Source organism: Hydractinia symbiolongicarpus, chromosome 6, assembly GCF_029227915.1.
Source record: "Hydractinia symbiolongicarpus strain clone_291-10 chromosome 6, HSymV2.1, whole genome shotgun sequence".
NCBI classification, from domain to species: domain Eukaryota; kingdom Metazoa; phylum Cnidaria; class Hydrozoa; order Anthoathecata; family Hydractiniidae; genus Hydractinia; species Hydractinia symbiolongicarpus.
Genome location: NC_079880.1, coordinates 11,044,222 through 11,064,045, shown reverse-complemented (window position 1 = coordinate 11,064,045; position 19,824 = coordinate 11,044,222). Strand labels below are relative to the sequence as shown.

The following is a 19,824-nucleotide window of genomic DNA, read 5'->3' as shown; positions in this document are numbered from 1 at the left end:
GAAAGAAAAATATGTGAAAATACGGGATGGGAGGGAGGGCAGTATTAGCTCGTGCTTCGATTTCATTCATGAAATCGGGATTACCTTGCGGGCGCTACGCGCCCTTACGTAATCTTCAATTTCATTTCATGAAATCTCCGCCGAGCTAATACTGGATTATCCCCCATCTCGCAATAAATCTAGAGGTCATAGCCTCAACCACCTCTCTTCAAAGCCCACCAGAGAACAGTGCTTTCTGAAACGTAAGACTCGGGTCCTCTACCTGCTTATGATAGAACCTTTGGAATGTGGATTCGCAAGACCAATGTGCCTGCTTGAGAATATCGGATAGAGAGATGCCGATTGCTTTTGCTTTTGAAGTCGCTGCGGATCTTGTGGAATGAGCCTTAAATTTTTCCACATTAATGTTCCCGAGCTGAAGCATTTGTCTTAGCCATCCCGAGACTGTTGAAGTGGAGACCCGTTTATGTGGCCTTATATAGCTTACAAGAAGTTGAGAATCGGTGACTTTCCACTTTTCTCTTCTACTTAAGTAGTCCTCCAGGGTGACACATACACACAGTTTTTCATCGTTCCTAAACCTGTAGAATTTCAGTGGCGGCCTTTTCTTCCCTGGGCGGCAAACCTTAGTTAGTTGCTTGAATTGGAACATATAAAAGTCTTCATGTTTTATGAGAGTATCAGTACTCAAAAAAGTTATTTCAGAAACCCTACTAGCAGCTGTTAAAGACAGTAGCATTGCCACTTTTAAACTTAACTGCTTGTCTGACAAACAGACGTTGTCTGGCATATTCCTTAAATATTTAAGAATCTGTTCAATATCCCAAATGAAAACAGATTTTGGTTGCGGAGGTCTTTTATTAAAGACACCTGCCATGAGAGATGACACTCTAGGGTGTTCGCCGATGGGTTTCCCATCAATAGGTTCATGAAAGGCTGATATTGCAGACCTATGTGACCCTATGGTGCTATACTGTAACCCTTCCTCAAAAAGATGTGCCAAAAAATCCAATATATATTCTATAGGACATCTAGTGGGACAAACTTGTTTTTCACCACACCAGCTATGCCATTTTCGCCAAGACGAGTTTTAATGACTGACAGTTCCTGGCCTTCTGGCAGCCGTGATAAGAGTGGCAGCCCTTCCTGATATTTTTTCTGCCTCCAAACTTTTCCTGAAATGTTCCATGCCAGTAATTTGAGGTTGTTGTTTACTAATAGTGGATGGCACTCTCCCCTCGGGTTCTTTAACAGATCTATTCTCCCTGGAAGGATCAGAGGGTGCCTTACTGACATTTCTAGGACTGTTGGAAACCATGCTTGTGTTTGCCAAGCTGGAGTTATTAGGATCATGTCTACCTGTTCTACTTGAACTTTTTTGAGAACCCTGCCTATCAGAGCAAAAGGGGGGAAAGCGTATGCGTAATGGTGTTTCCACTTGATCTGAAAAGCATCCCTCCCCTTGCTGAATGGGTCTAGTTTCCAGGACATGTAGCTCTGAAGTTGATGCGACACCCTTGAGGCGAATAAATCTATGTCCGGTGTTCCCCATATCTGGCATACCTTTTGGAATACTGTTGGTAGCAGTTTCCATTCGCTGGAGTCTGAGAGACTGTGCCTGGATTCCCGGTCTGCCTCTACATTCAGGTAGCCTGGTATGTAACCTGCAGTAATCGTGATCTCTTTCTCCATTATATATTGCCAAATTTCTTTTGCTATTTTTACCAGAGTCTCGTTCTTGGTTCCCCCCATTTTTACTAAATATGATAGGGCTGTCATATTGTCCGTCTCCACATGGACTGCTACCCCTTTTTTTTTCATATATGTAAAGGTTCTTAAAGCAAGGTTGATTGCCTTCAACTCCAGTATGTTGATGTGAAAATCCCTTTCCTTTCGAGTCCATGGGCCACCCGTTTTTTGTCCCTGGCAAAATGCTCCCCACCCCATCTTGGAGGCATCTGAGCTTATTTTCTGAATTACTAGTGGGGTTGGTGTTAATAGGGATTTGCCATTGTACAATTCTAGATTGTTCAGCCACCAATGAAGCTCCCCCTTGGCTAGATCTGACAAAGTTATCTGAGCATCGAAGTTGTGTTTTGTCAACAACCCTTTTATCTGTTGTTGTTGAAGGAACCTGTATTGTAAGGGGGCTGGAAATACTGCTACTACTGATGAGGAAAGTTTTCCTATGAGTTTGGACAGTTCTCTTATTGTGACCCACTCCTGCTTTAACAATTTCTGGCATTGTACTTTCAATGTTGTAACTTTTGCCATTGGCAGTTTTACTGTCATTGTCAGAGAATTTATTGTCACCCCCAAAAAATCGAGGCATTGGGTTGGTTCGAAAACTGACTTGTTGCTGTTGATTAGAAACCCTAAATTCTGAAAGAGAAATATCAGAGTATCCCTGGCCATCAACAACTCTTCCTTTGCACTGGCCATAATAATCATATCGTCCAAATAAACTATTATTTTTACTCTCAGTTTTCTTAGGAGGGAGATTGGGATCTTTAAGAGTTTTGTGAAAATCCACGGGGCTTTTGAGAGCCCGAAACATAGGCACAGAAACTCGTAGAGCTGTCCTTCCCAAAGAAACCGAACAAACTTCCTCGAATTTTTTGACAATGGGACTGCAAAATAAGCGTCTTTTAAGTCCAGTTTGCACATGAAATCCCCTGGACACAGCATTTCCTTTAAGAGATGTAATCCCTCCATTTTGAAATGAACATAAGGAATGTTTTGGTTCAGTTTCTTTAAGTTTATTACTGGCCGATGACCACCGTCTTTTTTGTCCACAAGAAAAATTGTACTGATAAATTCCCCGGTACATGAGTTGCCCTTTTGATGGCACCTTTTCTCAGCATACTTTGGACCTCCTTGTCCACAAGGGATTTCTCTTCGTGACTGATATGAATAGGGGGTGGAACAATTCTCTGTTTTGGTGGGGAAAGAAAGGGTATCTCGTATCCCTGTACGATCTTTAACATTGTCTGATCGTTTGTCAGCTTTTTCCAATTCTCCACAAAGTATTGAGTCCTTCCTGCAGGAGGCAGGTGGGGAATAGGTATTGGAAATAACCTTTTTATCAAAGGATGTACATTTGGGAAGTCCCTTATGTCCAAAATCTCTGATAAGCTGAGAAAAGGCACCTCTAATATTGAATTGAAACATACCTCTGCTTCCTCTGTTGCTTCCCCGGTTAGATCCACGGTTGTTGTAGTTTTTACCAGCTGCGGTGAAGAAACCTCGCCCCCTACCTCTGGTCTGAAATAGAGGGCCTCTTGAAAAGGGTCGGCTGGCAGAATGTGATCCTCTGCTACTATTCTTTTTGAATGAAGTAAATAGTTCTTTCGATTTGTTCTTTGACGAAAGAAATTTTGACACCATGTCTTCATATTTAGGACCAAACAAAGCTGGTTCAGTTTTTTCAGAGGGCACAAAACTTGATGACATTTCCTTTAACATACTCTCTACTTTCTTTTTATCTGGTATGAAAGACATCAGCACATTGAACCTTCTCAAATAGGAGCAAGAATTGTATGCCTGTCCTAGAAGTAGGATAGTTTGATCAAATAATTGAGACATCATGTTAATACTTTCAAGATTTTGGTCGACGTCTGGCGAGCTTGATAAGGAAGTCTTCTCTCCCTCCATAAGTGACCAAAGGCGACACAGTGGCCCCATAGTAAAGCTTATTCGCTGTTGAATGTTTGTAACCATGCGGTCTTGATTAAGCGTTATCTTCTTATCTTGCTCGAGAAGAAGTTCTTTTAAGTGCACATCAAGCAATTTTTCGTTCTGAACATTTCCCGGTACTGGGTTGTCAAATAAAATCCCTTCCTCGAGGGCTACATTTGGTTGAAAAATATCCATGTATTTATTTGCATAGTCAGCTAAGTCTTGCTGAATTTGCCAACTATTTTGTGGCACAACATCTAACTCAAATCTTGTCTTTTTGGAGGGTGGCTCACAGTTCTCCTCTGTGTCTGTTGACAGTTCGTTTACTGTCTCCTCTTGTGGGAGCTCGTTTGTAGGCACACCCTGTTGGGTGGCTTGTGTATTGACCGTATCGACTTGTGCATGCGATTCGGTCTCCGCCATTCTACGAGAAAGACGAGAAAACATGGCTTATTTAGTGTCTCCTCTTGTGGGAGCTCGTTCGATACACACTGTTTAGTGGTTTGTTTGTCTTGGTAGTATCACCAACTTTAGAAAGAAATTCATAAACACGAAAATAAACTCTTATCAAAACACTATCACATTGAAGGAGAAACACTTATTAACATTGTTTGTACTATTGTTTTAATAAATCGTTGGGTGATAGACCCAGATTCTTATTTTAAAAATACTCACTTGTTTGTTTGCACGTCTTGACCTTTTTAGCGAGATCGGAATAAGAGGTGGTTGAGGCTATGACCTCTAGATTTATTGCGAGATGGGGGATAATCCAGTATTAGCTCGGCGGAGATTTCATGAAATGAAATTCCCACCGTGCCAGCAAAATCGTTCGAGTTAAGGAGAGATTCGAGATACAGGTGTTCGAGTTGTAGAGAGTCAACTGTATATACTTCTCTGTTATCTATATATTTTTTAGTGGAGATGTGGGTCATATATTAATCAGAAATAAAGTTATTATATGGACCAAAGGATTTTGTAAGTGGCATAATTGTTGAAGTTTTGCTTTATGGATATTTAGTAATCTTGAAATTTCTGAGACGCTAAAAAAGATTTAAAACAACATTCAGAAGTCTTTAGATAGTTTACGAAAATTTCCGAGTATTCTGTTATCTACAAGAGCAGAACTATAAGGAATACTTTAGGGTGTTAATTTTTGTGAGAACTAATTTTTAAAACAATTTTAAATTTTCACGAGAACTATTTTTTGTAACGTTAGCAAGATTAAAATATTTTGTTTAAAATACCTCCTTAATGTGGATACATTAACAAGTATGAATCTATGTACTGAAAGGGAGTGGCAAAATGGGCTATAAAAATTACTTCGCTTTTATAACCATACTTTTTGCTAAAAGTATAATTAAAATAAAGTCTTGAAACTTGGTGAGACATGTTTTTAGGCTGGTTTGAAATAAAAATTGATATAAATAAACATAATAAATGAAATGAAAATAACTTCATTATCATAGTTTCTGAGTTCCAGTTTTAACCATTTTTCGGGACACCAATAAACGATTTTTGAAAGTATAAATTATTTTGATACTATATCAATTTTGACAAAGATACATGTGCAAATAACATTAGGATCTAAAAAAATTTCTGCCATGCCACAAAAGTGCGCGAATTACCATTGTTCTCAAAAGGAATTCAAAACAACTATGTCACGCTGAAAGTAGTCTATACAGTCTCTCCTGTTGTCCTGATTGTTTCTTATTTTATTTTTATGTTATATTTATTTTACCGTCAAAAAGTACTGAACATAAAGTAGCCGCTTTTGAAAACACCATTAAAAACCTAAAAAAACTTGTTAAATAATAAACTACACCCTCTCTCCATATTCTTGCAATAAAGTGGGCATAATTCCTTGCCCTGTACCTTCTGAGTAGTCTGGTTGTTAATAACGTTATTCATAATATGCAATAATAGAGAGTCACATCAATGGCAGAGATTTTAATTGAGTCGTTTCGTTGTAGCCCTTTTATTTCATCCCGTGCTACCTACGCATTTACACAATGCTTGCTATATCCAATTAATATTGTGGTTAATACAAGATTTTTGACTTCAACACTTCAATTACTTCAACAAGTTTTTTATTTTTAGATCAACCTGAGATTGAAGGCTTTCGTTGCCATAGCAACAATACTGGTCATGGACAAACAATTTCAATGTGCAACGAAAAAATCCATAAATGACGAGCTTGAATCCCGTGCAAGATTATAGACTTATAGATCATAGAAGTATAATATATTAGTACCAAAGTATTGAGCACAGTGTGTTTCAAAAAATGTTTTCCCCGTTTTTAATTTTTGTTGGAAATAACTTGATATAAACTAGATGCAAAGTTGTAAATTAAAAATTATTTTTTTATGTTAGACATTTTTTTACCCTTTTGATTGATTCATTCATGTGATATACTTCCACAAAAGTCTTCGCACATATTATCGGCAGGTGTCGGGCTTTGTTTTTGCCATAATTTTTTTAATAGCTGTAAAATCGTCTATGTAAATGACTGACCTAATTCAGACACTCAACGATTTTTTCGTGTATTTTTTTTATTTTTTTGTTTCGTTAGCTGCTACTATATTCCTGTAATTGATCTGAAGTTGAAAAAAAATGCGCATCGTATGGCTTCGCACAAAGTGAGAAGATCCGTAAGTCATGCGTGTACGTACACGCTCTTTCTCTACAGCTTTTTTAACACCTTTTTTACAGCACTTTTCCATCCAAGGCCATGTAAAAACAAGATTTAGAATGATAGAAACGTCTTTACCAACAATATGGGGTTTTAGATTGATAAAAATTATAAAAAACAACGAAAAACTGAGATAAGGGTGAAGAAGGCCGGTGTTAAAATAGCAAGCAAAACTTCAGAAAACTGAAATTAACATTTTTACCAACCCAATTTATAAACCAGTACAGGGCTGGAATAACTGAAGGTACTGAAAATTCCCGGAGAGTTATTATTTAAAAATCCTTTAAGAAACTCTTGCTTTTTTATACTGAAGAAACAGCTTTTATCTCCTCTCTCATTATTTCAAGAAAATTTTGACTGGCACTAAAATTAGTGGTAGACAAGACATACCAGTTGAAAATTATTATTGTAAAAACTAGTCATCTGCCCCGTTTTTCCCCCGATAAAGTGTCATAAGCGTATTCCAGAAACAAGAGAGGGGTGCTTACTGATAAATAATTGGAGTGAGCTTTTAAACTAAAATCTTTTAAATTTGAGCAATAAAAAAATGTTTCTTTCCACTTTCTAATTATTGCCATTTGAAGTTACAGGAATTTCGATGTGAAGAAAAGATTTGAAATTCCTAGTTTACTTGCACCATTTTTTTCTTTGCAACCACAATTTCCAATGTGCTTAAATTTACAGAGTTAACGCTTTCGTCTCTTTTGTTTTCAAATGATACTAAACGGTAGTGATAGAGGACGAATTGCCCTTGCCATTTTCCTACAAAGAAGCACCGTTAAGTATCTCAAAGAAAATCTTAAAAAAATAGCTTTCCAACGGTAGTTGAATACAAGGAAAAAGTTTGTCATTTTTGTCATGCAGTGTTTCTCAAAATTTAGAAAATTATTAAAAACAATTTGTCGTCGTTGTTAATAGAGACATATTTATCTTTAAGAGATTCTTTAAAAATAAATTTTCTCATTCAAGAATAAAAAGGTTCTCGTGTGATATTGCAGCTGTGGTTTTTTTTATATTTCTACCCTATATGGCTCGAAAAATATGCTTATATGTGTCAATTCTGTTGTTTTATTTTCTAATCACTAAATTCAGTTTTTTAATATTTTTTCTTCACATTTATAAACGTTATTTTTTTCCAGCCATTCGATCCTTTTCGGTAGGATTTGTTTTACACCTTTAACTGTCTGGTTTGAATACCGTTCAAATGTTTTATGCTATGTTCTTATGCTCTGTCTCTAACGATAGATAAAGATTCTAATTTACTTTTCTGCTGGCTGTACATTCTTCTTATCCTATAATTTAGTACAATCTTAGAGCATGAGTCTTGTTTATTATACAAATTAGAAAATAATTGTTTAAATTAAAAACAGATTTTTATGTTGAAAATTCTCATATGAGTAAAGGGTTAAATTTGTTGATTACAAATATATTTTTTTCACTTCTGACACGTTTTTTTGTAATATGTAATTTCAATAATTTTTTTGAAGTATGTTTTAGTTTTATGCATAATTCATTTTATATATGAGTCAACATTATTTTTTCAAGTTATTATTGGCCTGCTAATTAATAATATTTTTAAAAATTTAGCACTGCTTGGATCTAGAGTCATTGTTAAGGCGATATTTTAATCTGTAGATCTGTATCTTTATATTTCAAAACAATGCGTTTAGATTCTTAGCAATACATGCAATATCTTAAGCAACATTGGGCTCAATTTTTTAAAAAAAAGAGGCAATTTGCAAGTAACAGCAATACTGAAACACCACCAGCAATGGACCTCAGCAAAAACGTGTTTTCGTTTTAAAAAATTGCGCCAAAATTACCTTCAAATGAATCACAGGAAAAGTGACAGAGGGTTAACTTTTGTTAAGTAATCAATTACATAGTGTGAAGACCAAGAAATAAGGGAAATCAAGATTTGAAAATGTCTTTTTAATTTTTATACCAAGAAAATTTGGATTTTTGAGAGCCTTTTGAAATTATTTATATACCGTAATAGGTTGGAATGATAAGCAAGTGTTGTATTCCGTCTATGAACATAGAGACAAACCATGGAGGTGTACAGGAAAAGAAGATAAAACATTTCTTATGGTTTGTACAGAAAAAAAGAACAAGGTTGCTGTATCAAATGAATTTTAATGCGGGGAAGACACCATTCTTATTTTGCATTGTTAAAAAATTGGAAAGGGATAGAAAATCCTGTATCATGTGACTACATTGGCGAAAAGCTAATGTAAAAAAACCTTTGCTACTTGTTTGCGTAGTCTTGGATACATAAGAGTGTACTACAGATGAAAATACGGTAATTAGAAAAAAAATTAGGCGGGAGCAAAGAGGGAAATGGAAGAATGGATGGATGGATGGATGGGTGGGTGTATGCGAATGGAGGAAGAGGCGTGGGTGGGTTGGTGGGTGTACGTATTATGTAGGTGGGTTGTGTATTCGAGGATGACAAATATATACGTTTCATCAGGGTTAAATAAAGTAAGCCAAAAATAAACAAGCGTGATAGGAGGAAAGAAGAAAGATACGTGGATGAATTAGTCTGAGAATGATTTGCTTTTACGAGGAGGATAAGTATGTACATTTTCCATATTGTGAAATAAAATATGCAAAATTTGGCATTATAGCATTACACAATGAGTGGCAAATCTTTTATATATCACAATGCTCTGTTAGGTTATTCAACATTTCAATCTTAATGGGATAAACTGGAGAAAAATTAGCCTATAGTCGATTTATTTAAAGAAAGTTGTTAAAGCCACAGTAAACAAAAATAACAAGATGGAAAAATAAGCCATGATCATGAAAGAAGTGATATTAGTGTTGCTCGTGCCCTTTTGATATAGTATTTAAAAGCGTTTTTTTTTTTTTTTGAAATTCTTTTTTTTCATAGCCACAGCTAATGACCAGACTTTTTATCTTCAACCTTCCTTGTGCATACGCGCTGTTTCCTTGGTTACATTAGAGACGTGACATATTAAAATGTATTATGTCGGATTTCAAAAGTTAATAATTTTTTATGACCACGTCCCGTTAACTGAGGTAGGAAATTGCAAAGAATTAGCTATATTAGTCCTGTATGACAATACCTTACGTGCTTCAGTAGAACACGTAAAACAGTTCCAACTGCATTCATAATTTGCGTATTTAACTAGCTTTTAAGGAAACAGTTTCGTCGTTTTGATAAAATATTTCGTCACTATCCCTCATTTTCGCCCACCTTTTGTTTTCATAAGATAAGAAACTGATTGCATGAGCAAAAAAAAAATGTCTTGCTTATAAAAAGAGTGCGTTTCTTTAGTCGTGGAATTATTGTACATGTAAAGTCACGGTCAATTAACGTTGTTATTATTGTTGTCTATTTCGTTCGAACCTTTTTTCTTAAATTGCTTGAATCTCTAGAATGAAATTGACAATGAACCGTTTTATGAAAAGCAGCAGAATAAATCCACACACGTTTCTGTGGGAAATTTTTTTGTTTGAAGATTAAGAACCTTCGACAACGGGTCACGAAATATACTGGCAAATTCTAGCAAAACCCGCCTCACAGTTCGACCGCTATAACTTCCACAATAAGGACAGGGTCGTTATGAATAATGCATTGTAGATTTCAGAAAGAGGCTACCTAACGGTAGTAAACATAAAACATCTGTTTCAATTTTTAAAAAAATGGATTGTTATAACAACGGGTAAGCGACTAAAGCTTTAGACACTTGTTAACACTTTTAATATAATTGTTCATACAGATTATTTAGTAGTGCCAAAGATTTGATAACCTTTCTTCAACAATCCATTTTTCTTTTCCACGATGCGAGGAACAATCATCTGTTAGTAAATAAAACTTTCCACTAACATCCAACATTAGTGTTCTTAAAAATAAAAAAAACATCTTCTTGTTAGCAAGCCAAAATGTAAAGAACAAACATACAACAATAGCGTAACGTGAAAAACATATTCGTTTTATATTAAAAACGTGTTCCAACATCTTTTTCATTTTCTCTCTCTTGTAGTTCCACTTAGCATGATATTACAAAGCCATTTAACAATGCTTGCATAATTTATTAAAAGTAGAAAAGAAGACATTGTGCATCGGGAAAGGAAAAGGAGGAAGGGTGATGGAAGAGTCACTTTCTAAATTTAGAATAGCTTATTTAAAGCCAGAAGAGATATTAATGGGCGTTAGTTTGCATTTGAAGTTTATAGAACCTTGCAAAAAGGTGATGCTGAATATGGTAGGTTTCGATATTGTTTTTTACTTATTCTATTATTTATGAATCCTTTGCATCTCCACACAATTTATTAAAGCCGAGATGGTGTAGTGGTAGCACATTCGACTTTTAACCACGAGGTTTCAAGTTCGAGTCCCCACTTCAGCGGACTTTATATGTAGTGTTGTCAGCCCATTTGGTGCCCTCTGCTGACCGCGAACGGGTTAGTGTGGCAGACAAACAGGTCATAGCAATGTTACACATCGGCTGTATGGAACATAGTTGGAAGAGGAGGAAGATCTAGCTGTTACTATGGAATCATTGAAATCATTAATACTTTCCTTTAGTTACTTACTTATAAATGTTCTCTGTTTCTAGAAGTTTTGTATACAAAAAAGTTTATATTCTGTGTGATAGCGCTTTGTTATGATCCCTACACAACTTACTTCCTTTTTTTTCGGGAACTTTTTTTGCGTGCTTGAGTTATATTTTAGACTTTTTTAGACAAGTTACTTTGAGAACTACACAAGCATTAATGTCATCGATTGCTTATCAATGCTAAACAATTTCTTACGGATAATATAATGTAAGAACAAGGCGCACAAAAGGGGTTTCTAAAATTTAAAAGGGAGTAAAGAACATTCCAAGTCTCGTTGTGCTTGACATAGAAGAGTGTGTATTAAAGCACAGATTACATGGTTACTCCATTCACTTTTTTCATGAATTTCTGCAGTATGTTTCTAGACTTTAAAATGCGAAATTATTAATATATCCTGTAGACACACCTATAGAAGTATTGACTCCTATAGAACAATTGTATTTGAAAAAGTACAAAGTTGGTTATCTAAAAACCTTATGAATAAGCTGTTGACTAAACAGTTTAAACCATACTTTTCTCCCATTTTTAGAGCAATTCATCCCGGTACGTTATGCAAATCTTATCACAAAATAATCATGAAGAAAAGTATCAACAGAAATTTAACTCAAAACATTTCAAAATAAAGAAAGCTGACGGCGTTGGCAGTATGAAAAAACGTAAAAGAAATCAAGCTAAACAAATATTATCGGGAAGCAAAACAAAGACCAAATCAACACCAACACATCACGCGCAATCTGAGAAACAAATTCTTCGGAACGAACGAGAGCGTCAAAGAAAAGCAAGACTAAATTTCGCATTTAAAATCTTGAAACAAACAGTAAACAACATCTCCCATAAAAGGACAAAACACCTTACGCAACTGGAAATATTAAAACTGGCGACCGTTTATATATCAAACTTAGCAGACGTACTAGAAAAAGAACAGCTGGGAGCGCTGTGATAACAAGAATATGGTTCGTAAGCTAAGAGGATAATAATGTATCTCAAGATGTTGTCTTCCCTATTATAACAGCGGTATTTCGCGTGTTCAAAATGGCAACCCAATCGATATTTTGTGCTACAGGATGCGCAAAATAGCGAAATGTCAGGGCACATGCTGCAATTTTAAAAGTGAGGAGGTCAATATTATTGATTTCGGGAAGGACGCATTAAGGTTTGGTCCGACCGGAAAAAACCGCATTGCTAGAGGTGAAGATATGCATCAATTACAATATTTCAATAGGCAATGTTGTGTTATTTATATATTGAAATTTGAAATTAAAAAACACTGCAAATGTCCCCTCTCCCCCCCCCCCTCTTAGTAGCGTTTGCCCTTTATGTACAGCGTACGATGATGTATTGGCCGAAACAGCACAAAGGGCGAACATATGTTTTTTATGGGCTAGTTTCTAGTGACTGGTATTCAAAGAAACCCTTAAGAGCAAGATACCGATCGCTGTTGCCGAAACATATGGTTGTGATCTGCGCAAATGTTGTTGCGAGAAAATCTCTAGTAGACGTCATTCCTTCTGTGATAGAGGGCGTTGTATAGTTATGAAAATTGTTTCGTGTATTTTAAATTTTGCGAAAAAATGTTCTAGGATACTCATATATTATATAGTTTTGTTTTTTCGTTTGTTTTTTCGTTTGCTTTGTTTGTTTTTGTTTGTTTTTTATGCTTTTTTATGTTTTTATGTATGTATTGTTGTTTGTTTGTTAATCTGTTTATTGGCTTGTTTGTTTCGGAAGGTTGTTTCCCGTTGCAGTTTGTATTCTTTCTTCAAGATCTTTTTATCCTTGTCTTTTTTCATATCAGAAATCTGTTTTGCTAAGAAGGAAAAAATAATGTTTTATTATCAAAATATAAATGAGTGTACAATGTTGGTGTGCGAGAAGGTCCCTTTGTTTGTTACTGTTTAATTAGTTTCATTTATGGATTGAGTAACACTGTTTCTTTGTACAAGTAGTCGCTAGTTTCTCATTGTGCTGATAAAAATCCGGAATAACATTTTCGTATTAGTTGTCGTGGTTAGTATTCCAGTAATATGTTTGTTCTTGACTGTCAATACGTTTGTTCCTCATTGCCATGCTTCCTCATGACAATAATTGTTAAACTAACCGTGTGGTAAGCAGCGATGCAATGTGTCCCTTTGTTTTTAAAATACTCATCACATAATTTCTCATAAAAGTTAATGAAAAAATTGAATCAGATTGTTGAAAGATTTGCACTTGTGCCAAGGTTGCTAATTTAACTGTTGACGTGCAGACCTTATCGGGCATAGGGCACTATTCCATTCAGACAATTTTCCTCTTTTGACTCATAATATGTGGCAAAATTAAGATTACTGCCTCATAGTTACGATAGCCAGACACAACATCGCAACATCACATTGCCAATATAATGCAACGTTTTTCCTCATTCGCCATGTTCTCCGAAATTTTTATTAACAGTTGATATAAATTTTCGATTAAGCGAGGCAATGTTGTCTCACTTAGATGAAAAATTCCTTTCAGCTCAACAAATTTTTCCTCATTCTGGACTTAAACAATAAACATACAACAAGTTATGATAACGTGAGATAGCTTGTCTGGTTTAGCTTCTTATCTTTTGTAGTTTGTTTTATTCGTAAAATGAAAACTAAAAAAAAGTCCCTTGCAACAATCACACGAATTTATCTATTCATGAAAAATAACTTTCCTCTGTCTGCCTGCTTTCTAAATAGCTGACATTTTTGCATGAAAACATCGTGAAATCATGAAGAAATAATTTTAAAATAGGATTTAGCTATATAATAAATTTTCACCTCTAAATATCGAAGGGTATCCGAAAAGGTTTCTAATGAAAAACGGAGGTCAGTTAGGGCGCTTGTTATCTTGAAGTTAATAGAGGAATTGCCATACATAGTCTAGCAACGCATCCCGTTTAATTTCCCGTTGTTTAAAATTGCGAAACAAGATAATTTAACTAATACGGCAAATTAAATCTATTGGAAGGTACGAAACCGCTATTTCCTATTCGCTTATTTTTGATTGGAAACATCTGACATTCATCGACGCGATATGTTTTTCTTTTCCTACATTTAGGATTTTGAGATTTGTCAAAGATTTACACATATTTAATGTTGAATAATGGGTTGTTTTTTTGTTCGTATTTAGTCGGTTCTTATTCGCGTTATTTTTCACTTTGCGCGGATGACGCCAGTTTTTTTTTGTGGAGAATGGTCCATACCTGTTCCCAGGGTTTTATACCATCACGGAAAGGTTATTCACAAAATGCCCTTAAAAGAGTAAAAATAGTGAGGTGATAGTATAATTTCACAAGTTTATTGGGTTGTCCTTCCTCATCTTTCAATGCTTTTGATCAACCCTCATGGCCATCCGCTGTTAATCAAAATTTAACCGAGGGAAGAGGGGTTCGGGAGGGTACTGCCTGAAGGGGATTTTGACGGGACGTCCCTGTTATCGCCCAATTGTACAACGCTAAGAATTTAAAGTGTAGCCACACTAAATGCCAACACGCCAACATGTTTGTGTCAACAAAAAGTTTTTCCTTTTTACCTGTACAAGATATTTTAGCTACAATTTTCTTTACAGGTATTTACTGTTATTGAGAAAGTTGTATAATTGTTTTTGCCAATTCAATATTGGGATTTCACGTTATAGTTTTCATTCGAACTCAAAACTGATGGGCTTCACTGTTGTTTTTTCACAAATGTACTGAAATTCTTACCAAGCTCGTCATTTTTTTTTATTTGTTTATTTAATAAACCTATTGTTTATGATCTGACATCTCAGCTTGATATTCTTATGAGACACATTCTTATAACAGAAGAAGTGTGCAACAAACAGCTTTTGAAAGTTCTGAACGTCAAAAAAATGTCATTTTGTTTGTATTCTCAACTAAACAAATGTTTATCAGCGCGAAAAATTTTAAGTGACTCATATACACACTGTAGGTCAATTTAAAAACCAGGGGTTGTTGTAATCAAAAACTTCATTACAATCGCACTTATAATTATAGTGATAACCCCCGTTTAAGAAATTTTCGCTACTTTATGTAAACAAACGGGAAATATGTTTTAATGCAGCAACACAGTCATATGAATATGTCAGAAAAAATAGGACAGAGTGTGGCTTAATTTGCATATACAGCCTGGTTAACCGTGTAACTTGTCACACAGTGTGAAAGTACACACTCTAACTGACAACAGTAATTTTAAGATTTGTCCACATATTTTATGAACATGAAAGGAAGTGAGAGCACTCTCTCACAACAGTTTAAATCTTAGCTCAGTAAGTTTAAGTTTGTCAGTCACTTTTTGCTTCTTAAATTTTGTGCCAGGAAGAGTATTTTTTTACCCAAGTTAACCCCTTATTGTGCTGTTATTTTAATTCAATACCACAGCGTAACTGGTATGTATACTGTTTAGCTACGAGGTTTCTTTTGTTGATTTTTAAACATTGCAACAATATTTTTTTTTGTCTCAGCTACAAAGGTAAGGAAACCATGTGAACAAACAGAAATCTACACTATATACGATAAGGGGAATGTGGCAATAAAAACGTTCTACAATATTTTTATACTTTCTGATGTTGTTGTGATTTTAAGAAAACAACATGAACCAGGAACAAGCGACAGTCACTCTGACTGATACTCGTGATTAAGTCTAAATTTTTCCCGTAAAAAAAGTTTTTCGCGACTTTAATTACGGAACAAAAAAGTATGGATTGAAATTCCTTGTGCGTCTTAATTACAACACAATAAAATATGGATTGAAAATCCTTTGACATTTTTTCCTCTTCTCAAAACAGTGAAAAAAATCAAGGACGCGGAAGTAATAATGCGAGTTTTTTCCTTTCAGCTAAATGTGCAATTTTAGAATATTTACCTAAAAGATATTTTGTTTAGGGAAGTTAAAAAATATAAGCTTTAACGTACACGGCACTTTCTTAACTGGAGGCAAATTGTGTTAAAAAATGATAAACAAAAAATTTCAAGAAAAACAAGTTAATGAAGGTCGGCAGATTTCCTGTTGGGTTAATAAAAACCTGCCTGGTTTTTTCTTTTTTTAAAAGTCACTGTATATTGTCAAACTGTTCTATTTATAACGTAAAGAGATTCTCGATAGAGTATGGGAGAGGGGAAGCAAATCTGCCCTACCTTTTCGCTAATGTAAAAAATCTATTTATCCGAAGACCTCTGGGAAGATTTTGACTGCATTTAAAGAAACACTGCATTTAAACACTGCATTTAAAGTTCGCGGGAGTGGAAACCTTATGATTACAATTTGATTACGCCACCACTGCACCATCTCCTAGCAACACCATCTTTACCGAGTGTTCTAGGTATTTTGCGGTCACAGTTATTGGATGTTCTATATCGTGTTTTTTCGAAGTCTATCTACAGTCTAGGCGCAGTTCGGAGTGCGTTAAACACGATGTTTAAGCGGATTTCTTTTACGAATGAACAAGCTAACGTTTTTTTTCTTGTTTTTGTGAATAATTATTAATCGACCATGTAGGGATTCCCTTACCCTGCTTCCCCCCCTCCATCCAGATAAAATGATGCAAAAAACAAACGTGTTACTTTAGCTCAGGACTTACTTCTTCCTTACAAGTCGCGTGTTTTTCATTTGACTAGTCGATGTCACGTGGACAATCCACGGGTTCGTTCGTTCTTTTTATAATGCATTGCGTGCGTCTCTCTACTTTTGGTACCATTCTGCGTGACAGACAGACGTATACGGGTATCAATAAAGGGATTCTCTATTAAACGATATTGTTCGATTGCGAACGTTACAGTTAATTCTTAAAATTCATTTGTTTCAGCATTGTAATGACATCACGTGACTCAATAGACCCGATGACGTCATTACGATTTGTTTATTTTGCTGGCCACTGCACATTTTAAGTAACTTACTCTTCTTCTTATTTCTTGCACTGTTTGACGTTTTTCCTGTAAAATTGGCAGAGTCGATGCGTTTTATAAAGAAATCCTAAACCGTCACGAAATAGACAAATTTTCGTGCGACGTGTTGTTTTGTTTTTGCGTTGAAAACAATAGATTTGCGCACTTATCTCGATACGTAAGAAATATAAACAAACAACAGATGATAAATGAATCCATTTAAATAACAAAAATATCGCTTAAGCTTTATTTTTTTTAAAAAGGAGAATATATTGGTTATAAAATTAATTTTCGCGCCTTTTGGATTTGTATAAGTTTCGACAATCACCACTTTCGTATTCCGCAAAGTTTTGTAAACTTTTGTAAACAAGCCTTCTTCAATAGCCGAGATTATACTTCCCTTTTGATTATTTAACTCAAAAAGGGAAAAATTTTTAATAAACCTGCTACAGAAAAACAGAATTCATTAAAAGAGTATAGAAATTTTTATTCTCGAAACTGCATGTTCCGTATTAATACTACAATCTGCAGCTGGCAACCGGTTATAAATACAAAATTAAAAGCTCACAAATCAAGTCCTTTTCAACGTGGATTTATATCCAAAAGCCTAGTTCCCAGGACTCCTACTTTTACCCCCAAACTCCAATATCAGTCTGCAATAAAGAAGAGCTAAAAACGAACTTAGATAAGATTCTTTGTTTGTTTGCGGTAAATAAAATACGCCATGACTACACCATCATAACAATTTTGAAACAATTATTCAGCCCGTGCAAAGTCTAGACATGCAATTAGAAGACAATCCTCATCATTAATGTCGACAAAACATCCCTGAATATTTTATGTCAATGCTTGCTTAATTTAAACACAAGTTTTTCCTGTTTATCTATTTCTTAGCAACGTTTTTTTTTGCAGCTACGGTTGACATGATTAAAACGCACTTGTATCAAAAGATAATGTTGTTTTCTTTTAAATGGCTTTTTATGCACTACTCGGTGTCAGGGTTGCACGAAATAATAACGCGCGAGATTTACATCAAGTTACGAACTCCCTTATTCACAGCAAACTGTTATCATAACCATGTGTTGGCCCTTTATCGTTCTGAGTTCATATCGAGAAAAAATATGTCTGTGCAAGTGCATACAGTTACCAACCGTTATCCAAAATATTCGCTTCATTTTCTTAAATACTCGCTGCGTTATCTCAAAAACTCGCTTCATTACCTCAAATACTGATCTAATTATCTCGAGCGATGTTGTCCCTGTCAATTTAAAATAACGAGACCTGACTGTATGCATGAAAGCACATGTTCTTTTTCTATTAATTTTGGGGGAATTTTACAAAGACGTTTTTCAGGAAATTGCTAATCTTACCTAAATTAGATTTACGACTCGAATATTTGCATAATGATTCGTAAAACGCAATGCCTACTACCTCGCCCCTAGGACTTTATCTTTAACATGTAGAAAGGCGCTGGGAACGAGATTGTGACATCGACCCATATTGGTTTAGGCACAAGAAACATATTGTTGCTGATAATATTTTTTCTTCCCTTGATAAGAGTTCTGGTTTAGTTTCTTGCACAATACACAAAACTTTTTTAGCTAATAGGCGTCATTTTCGTTCCCAGGGATTTTTACCTCTTTGCTATGAGAAATTTTGCGGGGTCTTCTCTTTAATTAAAAAATACACGAACCCCTGAGAACAAGGGTGAATGAGCGTTTCCTAACTAAATTAACTTAATAAAAGTGAATATGTCCTGGATAAGAATTGCATCAAATGTGCAATATACATTATCTCAATTCATAATCTACAAGTTTAAAAAGACATTCAAGAGCATTTTTAAGTAACGCTTACTGAAAAAATACTTGATCTTGTAATTAAATGATGAAAGAAGTTATTTTAGGCTTTAACACAATCTGTTTCCAGGACCCTTTGCTTTAAAAAAAGGATCAACCAAGCCCTAAGAAACGAAGTTGGATTCAAAATTTCTTTCTAAATCACGGTTTCTTATTGAAATAGCGAGTACAAAAAACTTCGTCGTGGACTGCAGCGAAATTTTCTTTCCCGACCGTGTAGCGTGTAGATTATGATATGCGTATTTATTCACACCTGGGATAATGCATATTTATTATCTCTAAAAGCTTCAAAGCACTATGGATTTTATTGCGTGAATGTAATTGTTATTGTATCTTGGAATTGTTATTAGGCCTACATGGCATATACTTTTCCTACCTGGCATAGCAGTTTGACTTTACCGAACTCTTCTTCAGTTTTGTTCACGACGTGAATTGCTGCGGGGCTTAATGGTAAATCACAATATAAAGAATTGGTTTCGATTGCTCTGAAAGTTTTGTCCCAATGTCTGACAGATTGTTAGTAGGTATTAATAAAAACACTCTAAAGATCCTGCAAACGAAGTTGGTCTTTTTCTTATCTAAGTTACGCCACATGGCATTTTTCGATATCATCACCAGGGCTCATTTTATTGCTCTTTCATATTGTAGTGATAAGTGTTGGGAAAAAAGTTGTGCATAAGGAGGCCGACAAGCGTAGTTATTACTAAGCCGTGCGTTATATCACAATTTTATCATTCCGATGGGTTTTATAAAAGTTAAAGCCTGAGTGACCATTTAACTTCATTGCGAAAAAATATCTCTGTGTTGATTTAGAAAACAGCCTTCTTAACAAATTTGTAATTCAATTAAAAAAATAATGGCGTACGAAAGCTCGGTGGAATGTGATTAAAACACCTGGTTTCTACTAGGAAATTAACTTTTGCATATCTCGGTAAATTTGAATCCATTCCAAAGTAGCTGCATGGGCCATCTTGGTTGTTTCGTCAAACATTGCCAGGAAAAATTTGTTTAGCTTTCCAAAACACGCCTTTTTTTGTAAAATGAGCCCCGATAACGCTCATTATTATTCGTGTACTGCCTAGGAACATACACACTGTCAGTGGCGTAAAAGTTTCCGTGGTAAC

The 19,824-nt window shown here is 35.2% G+C and overlaps 2 protein-coding genes across 2 annotated transcripts; one reads left to right on the top strand and one right to left on the bottom strand.

Moving 5' to 3' along the window:
• LOC130647264 (uncharacterized) lies at positions 1 to 4,401 on the bottom strand. Its single transcript, XM_057453054.1, has 2 exons — positions 4,354 to 4,401; positions 1 to 4,102 (listed from the first exon to the last, which is right to left on the bottom strand). The coding sequence occupies exon 2, from the start codon at positions 4,099 to 4,101 to the stop codon at positions 1,021 to 1,023; it is 3,081 nt and encodes a 1,026-aa protein (XP_057309037.1). The 5' UTR covers position 4,102; positions 4,354 to 4,401; the 3' UTR covers positions 1 to 1,020.
• Positions 4,402 to 11,219: 6,818 nt separating this feature from the next.
• LOC130647429 (protein twist-like) lies at positions 11,220 to 12,815 on the top strand. The gene has a single exon (XM_057453281.1). The coding sequence runs from the start codon at positions 11,508 to 11,510 to the stop codon at positions 11,895 to 11,897; it is 390 nt and encodes a 129-aa protein (XP_057309264.1). The 5' UTR covers positions 11,220 to 11,507; the 3' UTR covers positions 11,898 to 12,815.
• The last annotated feature ends 7,009 nt before the right edge of the window (positions 12,816 to 19,824 follow it).